Genomic DNA, 20,978 nt, shown 5'->3' on the forward strand with positions numbered 1-20,978 from the left:
AGGTAAACGGTGTTTCCGTGTGCCGCTCTGGTTTCGCCAGAAGTGACTTAGTCCTGCCGGCCACATGACCCGGAAGCTGTATGCCGGCTCCCTCGGCCTATAAAGCGAGATGAGCGCCGCAACCCCAGAGTCGGTCACGACTTGACCTAACTGCCAGGTCCTTTACCTCATTTTACCTTGCTATTACAGTGGTACCTTGGGTTACATACGCTTCAGGTTACATATGCTTCAGGTTACAAACTCCACTAACCCAGAAATAGTACCTCGGGTTAAGAACTTTGCTTCAGGATGAGATCAGAAATCGTGGTTCGACGTCACGGCAGCAGCAGGAGGCCCCATTAGCTAAAGTGGTGCTTCGGGTTAAGAACAGTTTCAGGTTAAGAACGGACCTCCAGAACGAATTAAGTACTTAACCCCAAGGTACCACTGTATTATTATTATTATTATTAATCACCCTCCTTTATGCAAGTTGGGGAAGGCCGCAATTACAGTGGTGCCTCGCAAGACGAAAAGAATCCGTTCCGCGAGTTTCTTCGTCTTGCGGTTTTTTTTGTCTCGCGAAGCAAGCCCATTAGCGGATTAGCGCTATTAGCGGTTTAGCGGCTATTAGCGGCTATTAAAGGCTTAAGGGATTAGCGGATTAGCTGCTAAAAGGCTATTAGCGGCTTAGATCGGCTGATAAGCGGCTTAGCGAACAGCTGTTCAGCGGCTTAGCAAACAGCTGTTAAGCGGCTTAGGGGCTTGGGAAAAAGGCTGGGAGGGGAAAAAAAACCCCAGGAATCGCAAGGCATTTTCGTCTTGCGAAGCAAGCCCATAGCAAATTCATCCTGTGAAGTACCTCCAAAACGGAAAACCCTTTCGTCTAGCGGGTTTTCCGTCTTGCGAGGCATTCGTCTTGCGGGGCACCACTGTAATTGCAAAAACACAGCGCTGCCACTGCAGGAAGCAGGCAGCAGGGGTGACAAACGTCAAAACAGCTGACAATCCCCCCCCCCCTTTCACCTTTCCAGCCAAGCTGGGGAAGCAGCACCCCGACCGAGTGGTGGAGACAAGCACCCTCTCCAGCGTCCCCCCTCCAGACGTCACCTACACCCTCTCCCTCCCTGCCTCAACCGCTGACAACGGATTACTCTCTGCACTACAGCTGGAAGCGATTACCTACGCCTGCCAGGTATGCGGGAAGCGATTATTTAGGCCTGCCAGGTATGTGGGAGGCGGTGACTTAACGCCTGCCAGGTTTGCAGGAAGCCATACCAGAGCTTTTTGAAGTTCCAGATAGGTTTGTAATAGTGACGTAGGAAGCTGCGTTCACGATTGTCTGTGCTGACCGACACTGCTTTAGCCTGTTTGGATTTTATAATAATAATAATTTTATAATAATAATAATAATTTATTATTTATACCCCGCCCATCTGGCTGAGTTTCCCACTCTGGGCGGCTCCCAATCAAGGGTTAAAAACAGTACAACATTAAATTAAAAACAATTAAAAACAGTACAACATTAAATATTAAAAGCTTCCCTAAACAGGGCTGCCTTCAGATGTCTTCTAAAAGTCAGAAAGTTGTGTATTTCCTTGACATCTGGTGGGAGGGCGTTCCACAGGGCGGGCTCCACCACCAAGAAGGCCCTCTGCCTGGTTCCCCGTAACCTCACTTCTTGCAGGGAGGGAACCGCCAGAAGGCCCTTGGCGCTAGACCTCAGTGTCCAGGTAGAACGATGGGGGTGGAGACGCTCCTTCAGGTCTACTGGACCGAGGCCGTTTAGGGCTTTCAAGGTCAGCACCAACACTTTGAATTGTGCTCGGAAACGTCCTGGGAGCCAATGCAGATCTCTCAGGACCGGTGTTATGTGGTCGTGGCAGCCACTCACAGTCACCAGTCTAGCTGCTGCATTTTTTTAAAAAAAAAAACCTGGGCGCCCTTAACTGGTTTTTAATGTTGGGCGCTTTGGGCCACTCTGCGAGAGGAAGCAACCGACAAATATAAATAAATGAACAGTAGCAGTATTCTGTGCTTCGTGCAGGAATAATTCCTCGGTTTAGAAGAGGCATTCTTTCCTGAGAGCGAGAAATGCCTCTCCTTCGATTAGAAGGATCAGGAACTTGTACACCCCCAGATATAATTAGAGGTGGGGGAACTTGAATCCCCCCAGATATAATTAGAGGCATTTAGGAGAGGCATTCTGTCCTGAGAGCAAGGTATGCCTCTCCTTCGATCAGAGACGGGGAAACTTGTATCCCCCCAGATATACTGTATTTTTTGCTCTATAAGACGCACCAGACCAAAAGACACACCTAGTTTTTGGAGGAGGAAACAAGAGAAAAAAATATTCTGAATCTCAGAAGCCAGAACAGCAAGAGGGATCGCTGCTCAGTGAAATCAGCAATCCCTCTTGCTGTTCTGGCTTCCGGGATAGCTGCGCAGCCTGCATTCGCTCCATAAGACGCACACACATTTCCCCTTACTTTTTAGGAGGGGAAAAGTGAGTCTTATAGAGCAAAAAATACGGTAATTGGAGGAATTTAGGAGAGGAGAGGCATTCTCTCCTGAGAGCGAGGAATGGTGCTCCCTCAATCAGGGACAGGGAAACCAGGGACTGCCTCTGGCTCCACAACTTCTGGAAGGCTGTGCCCCCACCCCTGCAGAATGCTGCCGCCCCTCCGCTCCTAACCTGCCCCCCTAACCTGCTTTCCCTTTCCCGGACTTGCAGCAACACGAAGTCCTGCTCCCCAACGGGCAGAGAGCCGGCTTCCTCATCGGGGACGGCGCCGGCGTCGGGAAAGGCCGGACGGTCGCAGGGATCATCTTCGAAAACTACCTGAAGGGGAGGAAAAAGTCTCTGTGGTGAGTGTGCATTCGACCCGTTTTGAAGGTTCAGGCATTCGACCAGAGTCTCTCTCGGAGCTCTGGAGGCTTGATGAGGCCGTCGCGCCTGCAGGAATTGTGTTATGGTGTTTATCTTCTGAGCAGCCATTCTGGTGTGTTTTTTTTTGGGGGGGGGGGGAGAGGGAGAACAGATGGCGGTATCTTAATATGTCATGAGGCGGGACAGACCCTTTTCTCATCATCATATTATCCCTTCCAACAAGGCTCGCCAAGGCTTGCATTGTATTAAGCAGAGGTGCGGAGACTGGGAACCTTTTAATTTCATTTATTGCATTTCTATGTACCACCTATTTTTGTTCCAAGTAGCTCAAGGTGGTTTACATGGTTCTGCTCCTTCACATTTCATCCTCACAAGAACCCTGCGAGGGAGGGAGTCGAACCCTGGTCTTCCCAGGTCATCGTCTTAATTAATAATAATAATAATAATAATAATAATAATAATAATAATAATAATAATTTATTATTTGTACCCCTCCCATCTGGCTAGGTTTCCCCAGCCACTCTGGGTGGCTTCCAACAGAATATTAAAAACACAATAAAACATTAAAAACTTCCCTAAACTGGGCTGCCTTCAGTTGTCTTTTCAAAGTAAAACAGTTGTTTATTGCCTTGACATCTGAAGGGAGGGCGTTCTACAGGGCGGCGCCACCACTGAGAAGGCCCTCTGCCTGGTTCTCTGTAACCTCACTTATCGCAGGGAGGGAACCGCCAGAAGGCCCTAGGGAGATGGACCCAGGTGTCCGGGCAGAACGATGGGGGTGGAGACCCTCCTTCAGGTCTACTGGGCTGTTTAGGGCTTTAAAGGTCAGCATCAACACTTTGAATTGTGCTCGGAGATGTACTTAACGCTATTACACCACAGAGGCACGCTCTCTCTCTCTCAGTGAAAACAAGGCACACAAATGTATATTACAGAGGGGAAATTGTCAGTGTATTGTAGTGTTCAGAGTGCCAGACTACCCCCCGGGAGAGACCAGGGTTCAAATCGCCCACTCAGCCACAAAGCTTGCTGGTTGACCTGGAGGAGGCAGGACCGCCCCTGTCTCTCAGCCTAGCCTGCTTCGCAGGGTTGTTGTGCAGATAAAAAGGGGGGAAGGGCTGTGATTTTTTCTGGGCAGCCTCTCGGGGCCCAGAGACGAAAGCGAGCGGGGTTTTTACCTTAGTACCGCTTCTGCGCTGATCCGCAGATCCTCCCAGGTCTTTATGCGCCCCGCTCTCGTTTGTCAGGTTCAGCGCCTCGAACGATCTCAAGTATGATGCCGAGAGGGACCTGAAGGATATCGACGCCCCTGACATTCCTGTACATGCTTTAAACAAGGTACGGAGCCATGTCTCTCTCTCTTTCTCTTTTTAAATAGTTTTTATTAGATTTTACAAATTCCTTGACACTCAGCATCACAAGTAATAAAAGTTGCACAAGGTTCGTTCCTCCTCCCCTCTGTGGGTTTTTTAGGTAACTTTTCCAACTGTATATTATAAGTCCATCTAATTTGCAACACGGGACGCGGGTGGCGCTGTGGGTTAAACCACAGAGCCTAGGACTTGTTGATCAGAAGGTCGACGGTTCGAATCCCCGCGACGGGATGAGCTCCCGTTGCTCGGTCCCAGCTCCTGCCAACTTGGCAGTTCGAAAGCACGTCAAAGTGCAAGTAGATAAATAGGTACCACTCTGGCCACTCTAAGCAGCTTCCAACATATAGGTAAAGGTAAAGGGACCCCTGACCATTACCATTACGTCCAGTCGTGGCCGACTCTGGGGTTGCGGCGCTCATCTCGCTTTACTGGCCGAGGGAGCCGGCGTACAGCTTCCTGGTCATGCAGGACTAAGCCGCTTCTGGTGAACCAGAGCAGCGCACGGAAACGCCATTTACCTATTTATCTACTTGCACTTTGATGTGCTTTCAAACTGCTAGGTTGGCAGGAGCAGGGACCAAGCAACGGGAGCCCTGTCGCGGACTAGATCCTCAAACTATTTAGCTGATTATTATCAATAAGAAGTTTGTGAATTTTTATTCAAAACCTGCCAAGGAGTCCAGTTCGCTTTATTGCGTCTTCAGATACTTGGTAAAGGGGTCCCATTCATCCTTAAAGTCACAGTTATCCTTGTCCCGTAGCTTATATACTCTTTCCCCTCTCCTGACTGTAGATTAAATACGGCGACACAGCTACCTCGGAAGGAGTCTTATTTGCCACTTACTCGGCCCTCATCGGCGAAAGCCAAGCCGGTGGCCAGCACAGGACCCGCTTGAAGCAGATTCTGGATTGGTGCAAGGAAGATTTCGATGGTGTTGTATCCTAAGAGAAATAAACCGAGCTCTGCGCATGTTCTTTGTGCATGCATGTCTTTCCGATGTTGCAACGCTCCATGCCTCTCTTTTTCTGCTCCAAAGAGCTTTCCTTTGCATATTTCCCTGCAGCCGGGGGGGGGGGGGTGTCTTAAAATATCTGCCGCTGCGTACTGTATTTTTCGCTCTATAAGACGCACCTAGTTTTAGAGGAGGAGAACAGGGGGGATTCTCTCCCTCTCTGCTCAGCGCCTCTCCAGCAAAGCGGGAGGAGAAACGGAAGGGGCTCCGTTTCTCCTCCCGCTTCGCTGAAGGGGCGCTGCGCAGAGAGGGAAAGCTGCGCAGCGCCTCTCCAGCGAAGCGAAGCCAGGAGAGCAAGAGGGATTGATCCCTCTTGCTCTCCTTGTTTCAGTGAAAGCAACGCGAAGCCTCCGGAACACAGCGGGAGCACTCCCGCTGCGCTCAGGAGGCTTCGGGCGGCTATCCCTGAAGCCAGGAGAGCAAGAGCGATGGGTGTGCAGCTATCCCAGAAGCCAGAACAGCAAGAGGGATTGCTGCTTTCACTGCGCAGCGATGCCTCTTGCTGTTCTGGCTTCTGAGATTCAGAATATTTTTTTCCCTTGTTTTCCTCCTCCAAAAACTAGGTGCGTCTTGTGGTCTGGTGCGTCTTATACAGCGAAAAATACGGTAATTTGACTCGCTACTTGCATTCTCCCTACTATCCTTAACGGGTGCCCACTTCCAGATTGTGTTTGATGAATGCCACAAAGCCAAAAATGCCAGCTCTACTAAGATGGGCAAAGCAGTATTGGACCTGCAGAACAAGCTGCCTCTCGCAAGGGTGGTTTACGCCAGTGCCACAGGTGAGTTCTGGTGGGGGGTGGCTGCTTTGAGAACCTATAAGTGAGGGGGGCAAGGTTTGCCCATCATGGGTTGGTATCATGAGAGCGTGTCGGTCAGTAATCAGGCAACTCAAAGTCGGAGTTGACTCCCTCTCTCATAGCAAGAACACAACCTGCACAGACTTGGCTGAATGCCACGCCTAATGAGCAGAGCGGCTCCTTTCGGCGGCTGTGGGATCTTCCCTGGGCAAACATGTCTGTCCTCCAAATAAGGGGGCAGCAAATAATACAGTGGTGCTTCGCAAGACGAAAAGAATCCGTTCCGCGAGTCTTTTCGTCTTGCGGTTTTTTCTGTCTTGCAAAGCAAGCCCATTAGCGGATTAGCGCTATTAGCGGTTTAGTGGCTATTAGCGGCTATTAAGGGATTAGAGGCTATTAAGGGATTAGCGGATTAGCTGCTAAAAGGCTATTAGCGGCTTAGTGGATCAGCTGATAAGCGGCTTAGATCAGCTGTCAAGTGGCTTAGCATCAGCTGTTAAGCAGCTTAGAGAACAGCTGTTAAGCGGCTTAGGGGCTGGGGGAAAAGGGGGGGAGGGGAAAAAACCCCGCAGAACTCGCAAGACATTTTCGTCTTGCGAAGCAAGCCCATAGCAAATTCGTTTTGCGAAGCACCTCCAAAACGGAAAACCCTTTCGTCTAGCGGGTTTTCCGTCTTGCAAGGCATTTGTCTTGCGGGGCGCCACTGTAATATAATAATAACAATTTATTGCTTATACACTGCCCATCTGGCTGGGCCTCCCCAGCCACTCTGAGCGGCTCCCAGCAGAATATTAAAACCATGACGGAACATCAAACATTAAAAACTTCACTAGACAGGGCTGCCTTCAGGTGTCTTCTAAAAGTCAGGTAGTTTATTTCCTTGACATCTGGTGGGAGGGCGTTGCACAGGGCAGGTGCCACTACTGAGAAGGCCCTCTGCCTGGTTCCCGGTAACTTCCCTTCTGCAAGTGAGGGAACCACCAGAAGGCCCTCGGAGCTGGATCTCAGGCTGAATGATGGGGGTGGACACGCTCCTCCTGGTATACTGGACCAAGGCCATTTAGGGCTTTCAAGGTCAGCACCAACACTTTGAATTGTGCTCGGAAACGTACTGGGAGCCAATGTAGGTCTTTTAGGACCAGTGTTATATGGTATTGGTGGCCGCTCTCAGTCACCAGTCTAGCTGCCGCATTCTGGATTAGTTGTAGTTTCCGGGTCACCTTCAAAGGTAGCCTAACGGAGAGCGCATTGCAGTAGTCCAAGCGGGAGATAACTAGAGCATGCACCACTCTGGCCAGACAGTCTGCGGACAGGGAGGGTTTCATCCTGCGTACCAGATGGAACTGGTAGACAGTCGCCCTGGACACAGAATTGACCTGCGCCTCCATGAACTGCTGTGAGTTCAAAACGACTCCTAGGCTGTGCACCTGGTTCTTCAGGGGCACAGTTACCCCATTCAGGACCAGGGAGTCCTCCACACCTGCCCACCCCCTGTCCCCCCAAAACAGCACTTTTGTCAGGATTCAACCTCAAAGTAAACGAGTCACAAGATTGCATGGGCAGCGATGCCAAACATGCAAGCAGGAGAAAACGGGTGATTTGCAGAGGAAAGAAGGGAATTTGCTGGAGGGGTATTAGTGGCAGTGATTGGTCAGGTTGCACCAAACTTTTCCTGACCTTTAAGCATCTTGTGCTCTTGACAGGTGCCTCCGAGCCAAAGAACATGATTTACATGAGCCGGCTGGGTATTTGGGGAGAAGGGACCCCTTTCCGATCATTTGACGACTTCCTATCGGCCATCGAGAAGCGGTATGTTTGGGGAAGCGGTGGTGATTTTCCATCTCCTTCGTTTCTTCCCGTCACCGTGAGAATTTCGAATTATACAAGTGAACAGACTCACAATTTTTAAACCCTACCTGAACTGCAGACCTGACATATTCCCCGCCTCCCTTACCAACAAAGTTATTTTGGTTTGTGGCTAGTTTGGCCGAGGACAAACTGTGTTTGGTTCAAGCGAAAATTTACGGAAGGAAGTTTAGATCAACCTGTGCGGTTTCTCAACCTAGGTAGCTGTCTCTATAAACCGTGGTTTACGTAACCACGTTTTGCTTCAGGCTGTTTTGGGCTGCGGAGCGTTGTTCTCAAGGAGTAGTATTTCCTAGCCTCTTCCTTTTCCGCCTCACAATTTTTTCAGTGAATTTTGCGAGCGTTTTCACTTGGAAACAGTGGGTTACAAGCTTATACTTAATCTTTAAATGTCCCTTTTACGAAGAGGCACGCAGTAAGTTCATTGATCTCCTACTGGTGAGGCTCGCCGACCTCCTGCAAAAGCAAAAAATTGACCTTTTGCTGTTAGGCAAAGACCAGAAGAAGACCTGGATGGTCGCCAGATTCTGTGTGCAAATCTGTAGACGCAGACCATCACCCAACTCAAAATAATCCGGCATGAAAATCCCCAAACCCTGTTCCATGGGTGACTCTGAGTCAACTCCCTGGGATAGTTTATTGCTGCACAGTGTGTCTAAATTCACTGTTGTACATTGTTTTAATTGTCTGTTTTTATTTGTTTTTAGTTTTTATCTGTTTTAATTCTCAGTTTCGTTTTTTGTCCACTTAATATTCTATTCTCTGACTGCTGGTCTGTGACTGTAATAAACCGATTGAATTGTGAAATTGAATTGTGGGTTACAAGCGACAGTGGCGTAGCGTGGGTTGTCAGCACCCGGGGCAAGGCAAGTAATTTGCGCCCCCTAACCCGGGGCAAGGCAAGTAATTTGCGCGCCCCCCCTGCACTGTCCCTCCCCCAGATAGTCCCTCGCTCTCTCTCCGCACTGCACTGCACCGCACGCCTGGCACCCTCCCCTCCACAGTGGGCGGCGACCCGGCGGCTCGGATCGGATTCGCACAGCCAGCACTGCAGTGAGAGTGAGTGAGCCAGGTAGGGGCAGAGAGCTGCGAGTGCGAGTGCCCCCCCCCAGATGTTGTGCCCGGTGCGGCCGGCCCCCCCTGCACCCCCCACGCTACGCCACTGACAAGCGATCGGAAGCAAACAAACATCACCTGTTGAGCTGTGATGGTTTGATGGGCATGGACAGAGGTGGGCGGGGAGTCCTGTTCCGAAGTTCGGCCGTCTTCCCTCTTCCTCAACGACTGCTTTGCTCTCCCCCGCAGGGGTGTCGGTGCAATGGAGATTGTCGCCATGGACATGAAAGTGAGCGGGATGTACATCGCTCGGCAGCTCAGCTTTTCGGGGGTCACCTTCAGGATAGAGGAAATCCCACTGGACCCAGAGTACAAGCTGGTCTACAACAAGGCGGCTCAGCTGGTAAGGAGGGGGTTAAAATTTCTGGAGCGTTAAGTGCTTCCTGCAGCCAATCAGAAGCCACGCCTTGGTACCACTATACTTTTATTCCCCCCAAATTTTTTTTATTAGTTTTCGCAATACAGTGGTGCCCCGCAAGACGAATGCCTCTCAAGACGGAAAACCCGCTAGACGAAAGGGTTTTCCGTTTTGGAGGTGCTTCGCAGGACGAATTTCTCTATGGGCTTGCTTCGCAAGACGAAAATGTCTTGCGATTCCTGGGGGGTTTTTCCCGCTCTCCACCCCCTTTTTCTAAGGCACTAAGCTGCTAATAGCCTTTCAGCAGCTAATCCGCTAATCGCTTAAGCCTTTAATAGCCGCTAAACCACTAATTCCGCTAATCCGCTAATGGGCTTGCTTCGCAAGACGAAAAAACCGCTAGACGAAGAGACTCATGGAACGGATTCTTTTCGTCTTGCAAGGCACCACTGTATTATAAACAAACAAACAAGCACACAAGACAAACAAACATAAATCATAGCCTTATTAAAAATTACAGTTATTAACTTTGTTGAGTGACTTCCTCGCTTCCCCTTGGTTGAATTTCATTGCATGTCTTTTTAACGGTTTTCCAAATCCCAATTTTTATGAATTTAACTTAAACATCAACATCCTTAGATCTTCACCTTATGGAATTAAACATATTAATTCATCACTTAACATAAATAAAATCCTAAGCCCATTAAGTATCTGCAAGCTATTTTCAGTTAGTTTAACTTAACAAATTTAACTAAATAATCATTAAATTTATTCCACTCTTCCTGATACTCCTCCTCCTTCTGGTCTTTTTAGCTAACAAAACATGGGCAGCAGTTGTGGCATACAAAAATAATTTAACATCTTTCTTGGGCAGTTCCAAACCTGTTATTCCAAGAATAAAGGCCTCTGGTTTCTTTATAAATCTGTATTTCAACATTTTTTTCAATTCATTATACATCTTTTCCCAGAAGTCTTTCACGCTGGGACAGGTCCACCACATATGATAAAAGGTTCCTTCCTTTTCTTTACATTTCCAACATATATTATGAGATATCTTTGCTAATTTTGCAGGAGTCAAATACCACCTATACATCATTTTCATTATATTTTCCTTTAACAAAGTACATGCGGTGAACTTGACCCCTTTCTTCCACAATCTTTCCCAATCCTCAAACATTATATTATGTACCACTGTACTTTAAATGGTAAAACAGAAAAATTAATTTCCCTCTTGTTCTCTCTCTAGTGGGCAGAAGCCCTGGGGGTTTTCCAGAAAGCTGCCGACCTGATAGGCTTAGAGTCCCGGAAATCTTTGTGGGGTCAGTTCTGGTCCGCCCACCAGCGCTTCTTCAAGTACCTCTGCATTGCTGCAAAGGTCCGGCGTCTCGTCGAGTTGGCAAAGGAGGAATTGAACAAGGGCAAGGTGAGACAGAGAGAGAATTTCCCGAAAGTCTTCGATGAGCTGGATGTTTGCTGGAGGTGCTGAGAGACCGTGTCCAGAGGAGGGCAACCAAAATGGTCAAAGGCCTGGAAACGATGCCTTATGAGGAACGGCTAAGGGAGCTGGGCATGTTTAGCCTGGAGAAGAGGAGGTTAAGGGGTGATATGATAGCCATGTTCAAATATAGAAAAGGATGTCACCTAGAGGAGGGAGAAAGGTGGTTTTCTGCTGCTCCAGAGAAGCGGACACGGAGCAATGGATCCAAACTACAAGAAAGAAGGTTCCACCTAAACATTAGGAAGAACTTCCTGACAGTAAGAGCTGTTTGACAGTGGAATTTGCTGCCAAGGAGTGTGGTGGAGTCTCCTTCTTTGGAGGTCTTTAAGCAGAGGCTTGACAACCATATGTCAGGAGTGCTCTGATGGTGTTTCCTGCTTGGCAGGGGGTTGGACTCGATGGCCCTTGTGGTCTCTTCCAACTCTAGGATTCTATGACCACACCTCCTAAAGAAACTATCATTTGTCACCCAGCATTAAGGCTGCCGGGTATTTTTGACGATAACCGGTTTTGTCAAAAGAGTAGTCTGGGTATACGATCCTGGAAGCTCAAATAGTGATTGCAACTCTGCCGAAAATTTGACCCTTGGTAGCACTCATTCTGGAGGGTATCTGTAATGGAAGAAAATGCTCATCATTTGAGATTTTGACCAGGGCTAGAACCTCCAGACCCTTTTAATATGGCTTGGCGTTTCTTTGTTGCATATAAAGCAGAGGCATCGTTTTCAAGACAACCCAAGCTAGGTCAAGTTAGAACTAGGCTTGACAATCAGATAATTTCGATATTCTATAATTGGGCTTTGTTATTTTGATCCACACACAACAGCATTATTATTACTTAATTGAATTTTTATACCTCCTGTCATCCAAGGATCACGGTATAAAACCACAAAAATACCTAGCATAGTAACAAACAAAAGCAATGCAGTTGTACCTTGGCTCTTGAACGCCTTGGTACTCGTACGCAGTGGCGTAGCGTGGGGGGTGCAGGGGGGGCCGGCCGCACCGGGCGCAACATCTGGGGGGGGCGGGCGCGCTCGCACTCGCAGCTCTCTGCCCCTACCTGGCTCACTCACTCTCACTGCAGTGCTGGCTGTGCGAATCCGATCCGAGCCGCCGGGTCGCCGCCCACTGAGGAGGGGAGGGTGCCAGGCGTGCGGTGTGGTGCAGAGAGAGAGCGAGGGACTATCTGGGGGAGGGACAGTGCAGCGGGGGGGGCGCAAATTACTTGCCTTGCCCCGGGTTAGGGGGCGCAAATTACTTGCCTTGCCCCGGGTGCTGACAACCCACGCTACGCCACTGCTTGTACGTTTTGGCTCCCAAACACCAAAAACCCGGAAGTGAGTGTTCTGGTTTGCAAACTTTTTCAGAAGCCGAACGTCAGACGCGGCTTCCGCTTGAGTGCAGGAAGCTCCTGCAGCCAATTGGAAACCGCGCCTCGGTTTTGGAACAGTTTTGGGAGTTGAACGTACTCCTGGAACGGATTAAGTTTGACAACCAAGGAACCACTGTACCCCCAGTTTGGCTTGTCACCTTTTAGTTTTCATCTGTTGCTATAACTGTTTTATCTGTTATATGTGAAATGAGATTCAGGCAACCCCCCATTTATGTGGGGGTTACATTTGAAGGCACCATGCATTTATGTGAAATATGCGTATGTCTGGCGGCGCCATTGACAAACCCTGAAAACACCTACTAAACCTCTGGAAACCATTGAAAACCCCTTTTTTAAAAAAATCAAACTCCACCACAATAGCACCCTCCAACCTCCTTGCTAAAGCTTTCAACTCTCAAAATTCGGTGCAAAGGCTCGCGAAATCGCGCTCGCAAAGGATTCTGGGATTGCGCTAGCCGCTCTTTTGGGGGGGCTGGTTTTGTGTGTGCGCCTTTTAAAGTGCCGCTTCCGGGTTTGTGAATGTCTGTAAACGGGGAGCTGAGCCATACAGAATCTTTACCAAACAAACCCTCTCTCTGTCCCCACCCCCTCCGCAGTGCGTCGTGATCGGCCTACAGTCGACAGGCGAGGCTCGAACCCGGGAGGTCCTGGACGAGAGCGAGGGACAGCTGACCTGCTTTGTATCTGCTGCTGAGTGAGTTTGTGCGCATCCGGGGAAGGAGGGCCGCGCCCTCCCAGAACCCAGCATTTTGGAGGCTGGGCGCTGCCCCACCCCCGAGCTCTCTCACCTGGGCTGGGCTTTACCCCCGCGCAATGAAGCGGGGCCTTCTTGGTGGTGGTGCCCTCCCATCCGATGTCAAGGAAATGAGTAACTATACAATCTTTAGAAGACATCTGAAGACGGCCCTGCATAGGGGAAGCTTTTTTAGGGTCAAATATTCTTTTATGCTTTTATATATGTTGGAAGCATCGGGACGTGGGCGGTGCTGTGGGTTAAACCACAGAGCCTAGGGCTTGCCGATCAGAAGGTCGGCTGTTCGAATCCCCGTGACGGGGTGAGCTCCCGTTGCTCGGTCCCTGCTCCTGCCAACCTAGCAGTTCAAAAGCACGTCAAAGTGCAAGTAGAAAAATAGGTACCGCTCTGGCGGGAAGGTAAACGGCGTTTCCGTGCGCTGCTCTGGTTCGCCAGAAGCGGCTTAGTCTGCTGGCCACATGACCCGGAAGCTGTACGCCGGCTCCCTCGGCCAGGAAAGCGAGATGAGCGCCGCAACCCCAGAGTCGGTCACGACTGGACCTAATGGTCAGGGGTCCCTTTACCTTTACCTTTACCTATATGTTGGAAGCTGCTTAGAGTGGCTGGGGGCAACCCAGTCAGATGGGCGGGGTACAAATAATGAAATCATTATTATTATTATTATTATTATTATTATTATTATTATTATTATTATTAAACAGTGGCAGCGCTTAATAAAAATATATGCTGGGGCCGCATGCGATATGCCTGCCCCGAGGTTTTCACTGTCGGTTCTAACCCTTTCCTCTTTCCTAACCCCCATCTCCCCTTTATAAATGAATGCTGGCTGGGTTCTGCTTCTACATTATCAAAAACATTTTTTTTTTGGGGGGGGGGGAGTGTTTGTTCCCATCCAAGCTCATGCGCTCACTACCGGTCTCGCTGACCAGCCTTCATGTCCCGGGAGCGGGGCGGGGTAGCGTTGGGTGAGATTGGGGCGAGGTGCGTACCCATAGAAGCCCCTGTTTTGCCCCCATTTGCATCAAGTGACCGCCCCTCATTTGTCCATGCATCCTTCCTTACTTTTCCCATCTCCCCCTCCCTGATTTTTTTTTTTACCCTATCCACGTCTCAAGTCTCTCGCCCTTTTGGGTATACCTGGTCACACAAACGCATCGCCCCAAGCCAGACTTGTTTTTCTCAGAACGTAAGTGTGGCACTGTGCGTTAAACCACAGAGCCTAGGACTTGCCGATCAGAAGGTCGGCGGTTCGAATCCCCGCGACGATGGGGTGAGCTCCCATTGCTCGGTCCCTGCTCCTGCCAACCTAGCAGTTTGAAAGCACCTCAAAGTGCAAGTAGATAAATAGGTACCACTCTGGCGGGAAGGTAAACAGCGTTTCCGTGCGCTGCTCTGGTTCGCCAGAAGCGGCATAGTCCTGCTGGCCACATGACCCGGAAGCTGTACGCCGGCTCCCTCGGCCAATAAAGCGAGATGAGCGCCGCAACCCCAGAGTCGGCCACGACTGGACCTAATGGTCAGGGGTCCCTTTACCTTTAAGTGTCAGGTGCTGTTGCGGTTGCTCGAGAGTAAGCAGGCAGGACTCCGACCTGTGTTTCACAGGCTTTATTTTGGTGCAGTATATTTACAGTGGAGAGCCTCAAGGCTCATGTCTGGCTCAATCGCTAGCAGAATCCGGGAGTGGTCTTTTTTTGTACCTCCCCCAACATAAAAATTTCGTTACCCTTAACCGTTTCCGCCCCTCCCTGTGCCTCAGATTACTGCGCAGGATGGGCTGTGCCGTGCTTTCCCCCTCTCCGGACGCTCAGGAAAGGCGTTAAGGCTCTCAGTAGAGCGGAGGTGGGTTTTCGTGAAGGCAAGATTTTCGGAGGCTCCATGTAACACAACTTCCCTTATAATTCTCGCCCCTAAGCCGATGGCAGTCCCCTGACAGTAAGCAAAGGGCGGCTTCAAAAAAACACAACAGATTTTTATTTGCAATCTGGTGTGCGGAAATTTCATGGCCCAGGCTGCTTTCCGTCAGCCACACTCACTGCCCGCCCCCCAACCCTAATATCTCTCCTCCCTCTCTGCTCCCCTAACCCAGTATGACTCCTAAGCGCCTTTCAAATACTGGGCACCCCCCCCCCTGCTAAAGGCAGCTTTCTGATTTGCTCAGAAAGCAATCCCTCCATCGCCCAGCCTTCGTATTAGAACTCCCGAACATTCTGTGACGTCACACCAGCTCAGCCAATGGGCTGTCAGAAAGAAGCCAAGCGGCCGGATGCTTGTAGCATCGCATCCAATCCTGAGCAGGTTGTTTTTTGGGGGTTGTTTGGGTGTTTCTGTTTTGCTTTCGCGTTTGGTTCAGTCTCTGTGTCCCTCCCCTTTGGGTTTACCCTCTCTTCTTTTTTAAAACAAATAAATACAGTCAGCGACGGATCGCCTCCTCCTGGCCGTTAAGAGTAAAATCTCTGCATCTCCCGACTTTTTTCAGAGGCGTCTTCCTCTCACTAATTAAGAAGCACTTTCCTTCAACAAAACGAAAAAGAGAGAGAGGAACTGGCATTAAGAGAAAACGTAAGACCCCCGGCGCACTCCCCTCCCCTCCCCTCCCGAAACCTCCCCCCCTCTCCCCCCACGCCCTCCTTGCGGTGCAGTCGCAATCTGCGGCGCCCCCCCCCCCCCATTTCTTCCCTTGCTTCCCCCTCACCCCATCGCCAGCCTCCACTCGTGGTCTTTCGCCACCCCATCTCCCTTTTCTTTCTATTGCTTTCTGTTTATTTATTTCTACAGTGGTACCTTGGTTCTCAAACTTAATCCGTTCCGGAAGTCCGTTCCAAAACCAAAGCGTTTCAAAACCAAGGCGCGCTTTCCCATAGAAAGGAACGCAAAACGGATTGATCCGTTCCAGACTTTTAAAAACAACCCCTAAAACAGCAATTTAACGTGAATTTTGCCTTCTAACGAGACCGTTGATCCAGAAAATGAAAGCAGTAATCAATGTACTGTACTATAAAATAAATAAGACAGTATTGTAGATGATGAAATTAAAAAAAATAAAAATTCTTCTTACAATGATAGTCATTGTTTGGAATATCCATTTCCGCAGTCACATAAGCAATCAGTCAATCAGTAGCTGAACTGGGTTCCACGCAGTCACAGAAACAAATGAACCGAAAAAACCTCAAAAACAAAAACGCAAAATAAATAGCAAATACAAAAGCGCCAAACTTAATGCATTCCGGAAGTCCGTTTGACTTCCGAAATGTTTGAAAACTGTGGCGCGGCTTCTGATTGGCGCAGGTGCCGCGGAAACAATAGCCGACAGCCACATCGGACGCTCTGCTTCCAAAAAAGGTTTGAAAACCGGAACATTTACTTCCGGGTTTTCGGCGTGTGGGAGCCAAGGCGTTTGAGAACCAAGGCACCACTGTATTTATCTTTCCTCCTCCTTTGCAGCAGGCATGTGGTTAATTGCCCTGGTGGTTGTGGACTTAGAATGCAGCTTCCTCCCTCCCTCCTCCTCCTCTTCCTCCACCACCTCCTAAATGAATTTATTTTATTCAATTTTTGGAATCAAGTTGGTTTCCATCCAACACACACACACACACACAGGTCTTTGCCCTAGGTGTCTCTAAACGTGTGCAGAGGGAGGGCAAACCCAAACGATCAAGGGCCTGGAAGCCAAGCCTGATGAGGAGCGGTCGAAGGAGCTGGGCACGTTTAGCCTGGGAAAGAGGAGGCTGAGAGAAGATAGGATAGCCACCTTCAAATACAGTGGTGCCTCGCAAGACGAAAAGAATCCGTTCCGCGAGTCTCTTCGTCTAGCGGTTTTTTCGTCTTGCGAAGCAAGCCCATTAGCGGATTAGCGCTATTAGCGGTTTAGCGGCTATTAGCGGCTATTAAAGGCTTAAGGGATTAGCGGATTAGCTGCTAAAAGGCTATTAGCAGCTTAGTGCCTTAGAAAAAGGGGGTGGGGAGCGAAAAAAAACCCCAGGAATCACAAGACATTTTCGTCTTGCGAAGCAAGCCCATAGGAAATTCGTTCTGCGAAGCACCTCCAAAACGGAAAACCCTTTCGTCTAGCGGGTTTTCCGTCTTGCGACGCATTCGTCTTGCGGGGCACCACTGTATCCGAAGGACCGTCATGTGGAAGTGGGGAGCAAGCTTGCTTTCTGCAGCTCCAGAGGGCTGAGGGACCCAAATGACTAGAGAGGAACTTCAGACTCGGCTTCAGGAAGAACTTTATGGCAGCAAAAGCCCGTTGAGCGGTAGATGGAAGGTGTCGGTCTCTGCTTCGCTGAAGGTTTTGAAAGAGAGTTCGGATGGCCTCCTGCCACAGATTCTTTCGACTTTGATTCCTGCATTGTAGGAAGTTGGACTGCATTGCAGGGAGTTGGGGTACCTGCAATGAAACGTAGAATTTCAGAGCTGGAAGATAGCCCAAGGGTCATCCTCCAGGAGCCTGCAATATAGGAATCTCAACCACATAGCTGCCAACCGTCCCTTATTTGGTGGGAAAGTCCCTTATCCCAGCGCCGTGTCCCGCTGCTGTCCCTTATTGATGATGTCCCTTAATTTTCCCGGGTTTCAAAGGAAGCAGCTCCTCTCCCTCCCTCCCTGCCGGCCAGGGAGGAGGGAGGCTTCAACTGTGTTGCTTGGCTGCGTTGCTCACCCAATAAGGAGTCTAAGAACGACTGGGGGGTGGAGCTTGCATGCCTTGTGCCGATCAAATCACCTTTGCTCAGCGCTTCCCAGCGGAGAGGTGACGGTGGTTTCCCTTGCTGCATCCCCTTTGCCGGGTTGCTGCGCTGTGGGAACCACCGCTTGAGGCTTCGTTTGGCTGCTGGCTGGGCTTTCTGCCTTTGGCTTGGAGGGGCTCAGAAGTTGAACATACCTGTGCTTGGAAAATCCCTTATTTTGGCTGCTGATCCCTTATTTTCAAATCTGTAAGTGGACAGCTATGCTCAACTAAAGCTTCCCTGACCGATGGCCATCCAACCTCTGCTTCAAAACCTCCAAGGATGGAGAGTCCACAACCTCCCGAGGGAGACCATTCCGCTGCATTACATGGGCTTGGTCTTTTTGAGGATCCCTTCCAATTCTTACGATTCTAAACCTGTCCTCAGCTTTTCATTTTCAAAAAGCCCCTTTTAGCGTTTAAATTTCAAAGCACCACCTAGACTGAGTTATTATTGGGGCGCTTGTAAGCATTTTCAAGGCCCGTGACAGTCCGACAGCATTCACTTCCCCAAAAGAAAAGAAAAGAAAAATGATTCAAGGCCCAGGTGGTGCAGAACGAAAGCGGTTGACCTCCAAATTTTTCTCCTTGTGATTTCTGGGGTGCTGGCTCTCTTCCTTTCTCTCCCCTACCAGTGTGGTGTAGTGGTTAAGAGCGGTAGTCACGTAATCTGGGTAACCGGGTTCGCGTCTCCGCTCCTCCACATGCAGCTGCTGGGTGACCTTGGGCCAGTCACAGTCTCTCAGCCCCACTCACCTCACAGAGTGTTTGTTGTGGGGGAGGAAGGGAAAGGAGAATGTTAGCCGCTTTGAGACTCCTTAAAGGGAGTGAAAGGCGGGATATCAAATCCAAACTCTTCTTCTTCTTCCCTCCTGTTCTTCGACTGTCCTTAAGGCCTCGTTTTCCCCCAGGCAGTCAGCCTGTCGCTCATGTCGTTGAATGGTCTTTCATACCGGGAGGGTGGTACCAACCCCACAGAATTCCCTGCGTGTAGAAAAGCAGGGTGAAAAGGCTTCAGTCCTGACATGCTAGATGTTTTCATGCGGGAATTACCGTATTTTTTGCTCTATAAGACTCACTTTCTCTCTCCTAAAAAGTAAGGGGAGATGTGTGTGCGTCTTACGGAGCGAATGCAGGCTGCGCAGCTATCGCTGAAGCCAGAACAGCAAGAGGGATTGCTGCCTTCGCTGCGCAGCGATCCCTCTTGCTGTTCTGGCTTCTGAGATTCAGAATAATTTTTTTCTTGTTTTCCTCCTCCAAAAACTAGGTGCGTCTTGTGGTCTGGTGCGTCTTATAGAGCGAAAAATACGGTATTTTGCACGGAGCTGTAGTGGGAACTGGGCCTTCCTTCCCCCTTTCCGATAGCCCCTTCCCTCCCTTCCGTCCGCCCCAAGGCTCCCCTCTCTCTCAGCGGCCTCACCCACTCACGTTCCCGCCCTGCCCCACCTTTTATTCCAGGGAAGCAGAAGGGCCGCGGGGCCAAGTTCCCGAAAAGTGGCGACCTCACCAGCAGCAGCGTCATCAAGATCAGCTCCGACAGCAGCTCCGATTCCGAAGGAGGGATGGAGAGCGATTTCAACTCGTCCCCGGAGTCCCTGTTCGAAAACGACGACGTGATCTTCAACGGCTACGCTTGCGACGATCGGGGTGAGGGGTTGTTTGGGCTTTCTTATCGCCGTTGTTGATTGCTGTCATCTTTCATCGCACCCAAAGGGACGCGGGTGGCGCTGTGGGTTAAACCACAGAGCCGAGGACTTGCCGATCAGAAGGTCGGCGGTTCGAATCCCCGGGACGGGGTGAGCTCCCGTTGCTCGGTCCCTGCTCCTGCCAACCTAGCAGTTCAAAAGCACTTCAAAGTGCAAGTAGATAAATAGGTACCACTCCGGTGGGAAGGTAAACGGCGTTTCTGTGCGCTGCTCTGGTTCACCAGAAGCGGCTTAGTCCTGCTGGCCACATGACCCGGAAGCTGTACGCCGGCTCCCTCGGCCAGTAAAGCAAGATGAGCGCCGCAACCCCAGAGTCGCCACAACTGGACCTAATGGTCAGGGGTCCCTTTACTTTTACCTTTAATATCCTTCCTAACTTGCGCTAGCAAGTTCCTTTGCTTAGCAGAGTTTACATTCCCCTTTTTACGTGCACAGCAGACAGCTGGCTGCAGGCTTATGTGAGCCTCTCACTATAATACACAATTCAGTCTGTCTCAGATTGAATTATACTTTCTTGGTAAGTTCCTTTGAATCCCTCTTGAAAGAATAGATGAAAGGAAGCCCATGGTTTAACTGAGCTGCATGGAGAAATCCTTCCCCCTCCCTCCATCCTAAATACTCCCAACGGTTTCGCATCCTTGGCATCCCCCTGAGTTCTACCACCAGGAGAGAGGGAGAAACAAGCTTCTTCTCTCTCTGCGCAGCCAACGCCTCTTTGCAGAACTCCCAGAAGGAGCTGTACGGCACCGTCATGCTGGAGAACGTCGAGAAGATGAAACAGGACCTCCTGGCCAAGGCGGAGGCGCTGGGCAAAGAACTACCTCTCAACACCTTGGACGAACTGATCGATCACTTTGGGGGCCCGGAGCACGTGGCAGAGGTAGGTGGCAGCAGGCCCACGACGGCAATAATAATGTTAATGATGTTGGACCTGTCTCTTGCCTCGGTAATGGGCTGGGTGAGAGTCAACAGACTGAAGCTCAGCCCAGATTAGACTGAGGCTCTGTTAGTGGGGGGTTCCCTTGACCAGATGGCTGGCTCTTGATGGGGTCACACTTCCCCTGGAGTAGCAGGTTCGTAGCTGGATCCTTTGCTGTCGCTCGAGGCTCAGGTGGCCTCAGTGGCCCGGAGTGCCTTCCATCAGCTTCGGCTGGTGGCCCAGCTACGCCCCTATCTGGCCAGGGATGGCCTAACTACTGTTGTCTGTGCTCTGGTAACCTCAAGGTTAGATTACTGCAACAAGTTCTACGTAGGGCTGCCTCTGAAGACGGTTCGGAAACTTCAGCCGGTGCAGAATTCAGCGGCCAGGTCGCTCACTGGAGGGCAAGACTCTTTGAGCATATTATACTGGCTGCCAATGAGTTTCTGGGCCCAATTCAAATTGCTGGTTTTGACCTATAAAGCCTTAAATAGACAGCAATTCCTCAAGGATCACGTCTTTCCATATGAACCTACCCAGACCCTGAGATCATCTTCTGAGGCCCTCCTTCGTGTGCCTCCTCCTCGAGAG

At 50.1% G+C, this 20,978-nt stretch overlaps 1 protein-coding gene and 1 long non-coding RNA gene across 4 annotated transcripts in view; one reads left to right on the forward strand and one right to left on the reverse strand.

Annotated features, from left to right (window-relative positions):
- The window catches only part of SBNO2 (strawberry notch homolog 2), a 116,824-nt gene that overhangs the window by 69,796 nt on the left and 26,050 nt on the right, over positions 1–20,978 (forward strand). For all 3 annotated transcript variants that reach the window (XM_083421370.1, XM_083421369.1, XM_083421371.1), the window contains 12 exons: positions 1,011–1,171; positions 2,711–2,844; positions 4,114–4,204; positions 5,033–5,176; positions 5,917–6,034; positions 7,756–7,861; positions 9,224–9,377; positions 10,639–10,815; positions 12,882–12,979; positions 15,516–15,598; positions 19,221–19,409; positions 20,173–20,348. In XM_083421370.1, coding sequence (XP_083277496.1) covers positions 1,011–1,171; positions 2,711–2,844; positions 4,114–4,204; positions 5,033–5,176; positions 5,917–6,034; positions 7,756–7,861; positions 9,224–9,377; positions 10,639–10,815; positions 12,882–12,979; positions 15,516–15,598; positions 19,221–19,409; positions 20,173–20,348 — 1,631 coding nt within the window. The remainder of the gene's footprint in view (positions 1–1,010; positions 1,172–2,710; positions 2,845–4,113; positions 4,205–5,032; positions 5,177–5,916; positions 6,035–7,755; positions 7,862–9,223; positions 9,378–10,638; positions 10,816–12,881; positions 12,980–15,515; positions 15,599–19,220; positions 19,410–20,172; positions 20,349–20,978) is intronic.
- LOC310668661 overlaps positions 1–20,978 on the reverse strand; it is a 120,240-nt gene that overhangs the window by 9,030 nt on the left and 90,232 nt on the right. The gene's annotated exons all lie outside the window — the stretch shown is intronic.

This window comes from Podarcis tiliguerta, assembly GCF_965153285.1.
Source record: "Podarcis tiliguerta genome assembly, chromosome: 18".
In the NCBI taxonomy this organism is placed as follows: domain Eukaryota; kingdom Metazoa; phylum Chordata; class Lepidosauria; order Squamata; family Lacertidae; genus Podarcis; species Podarcis tiliguerta.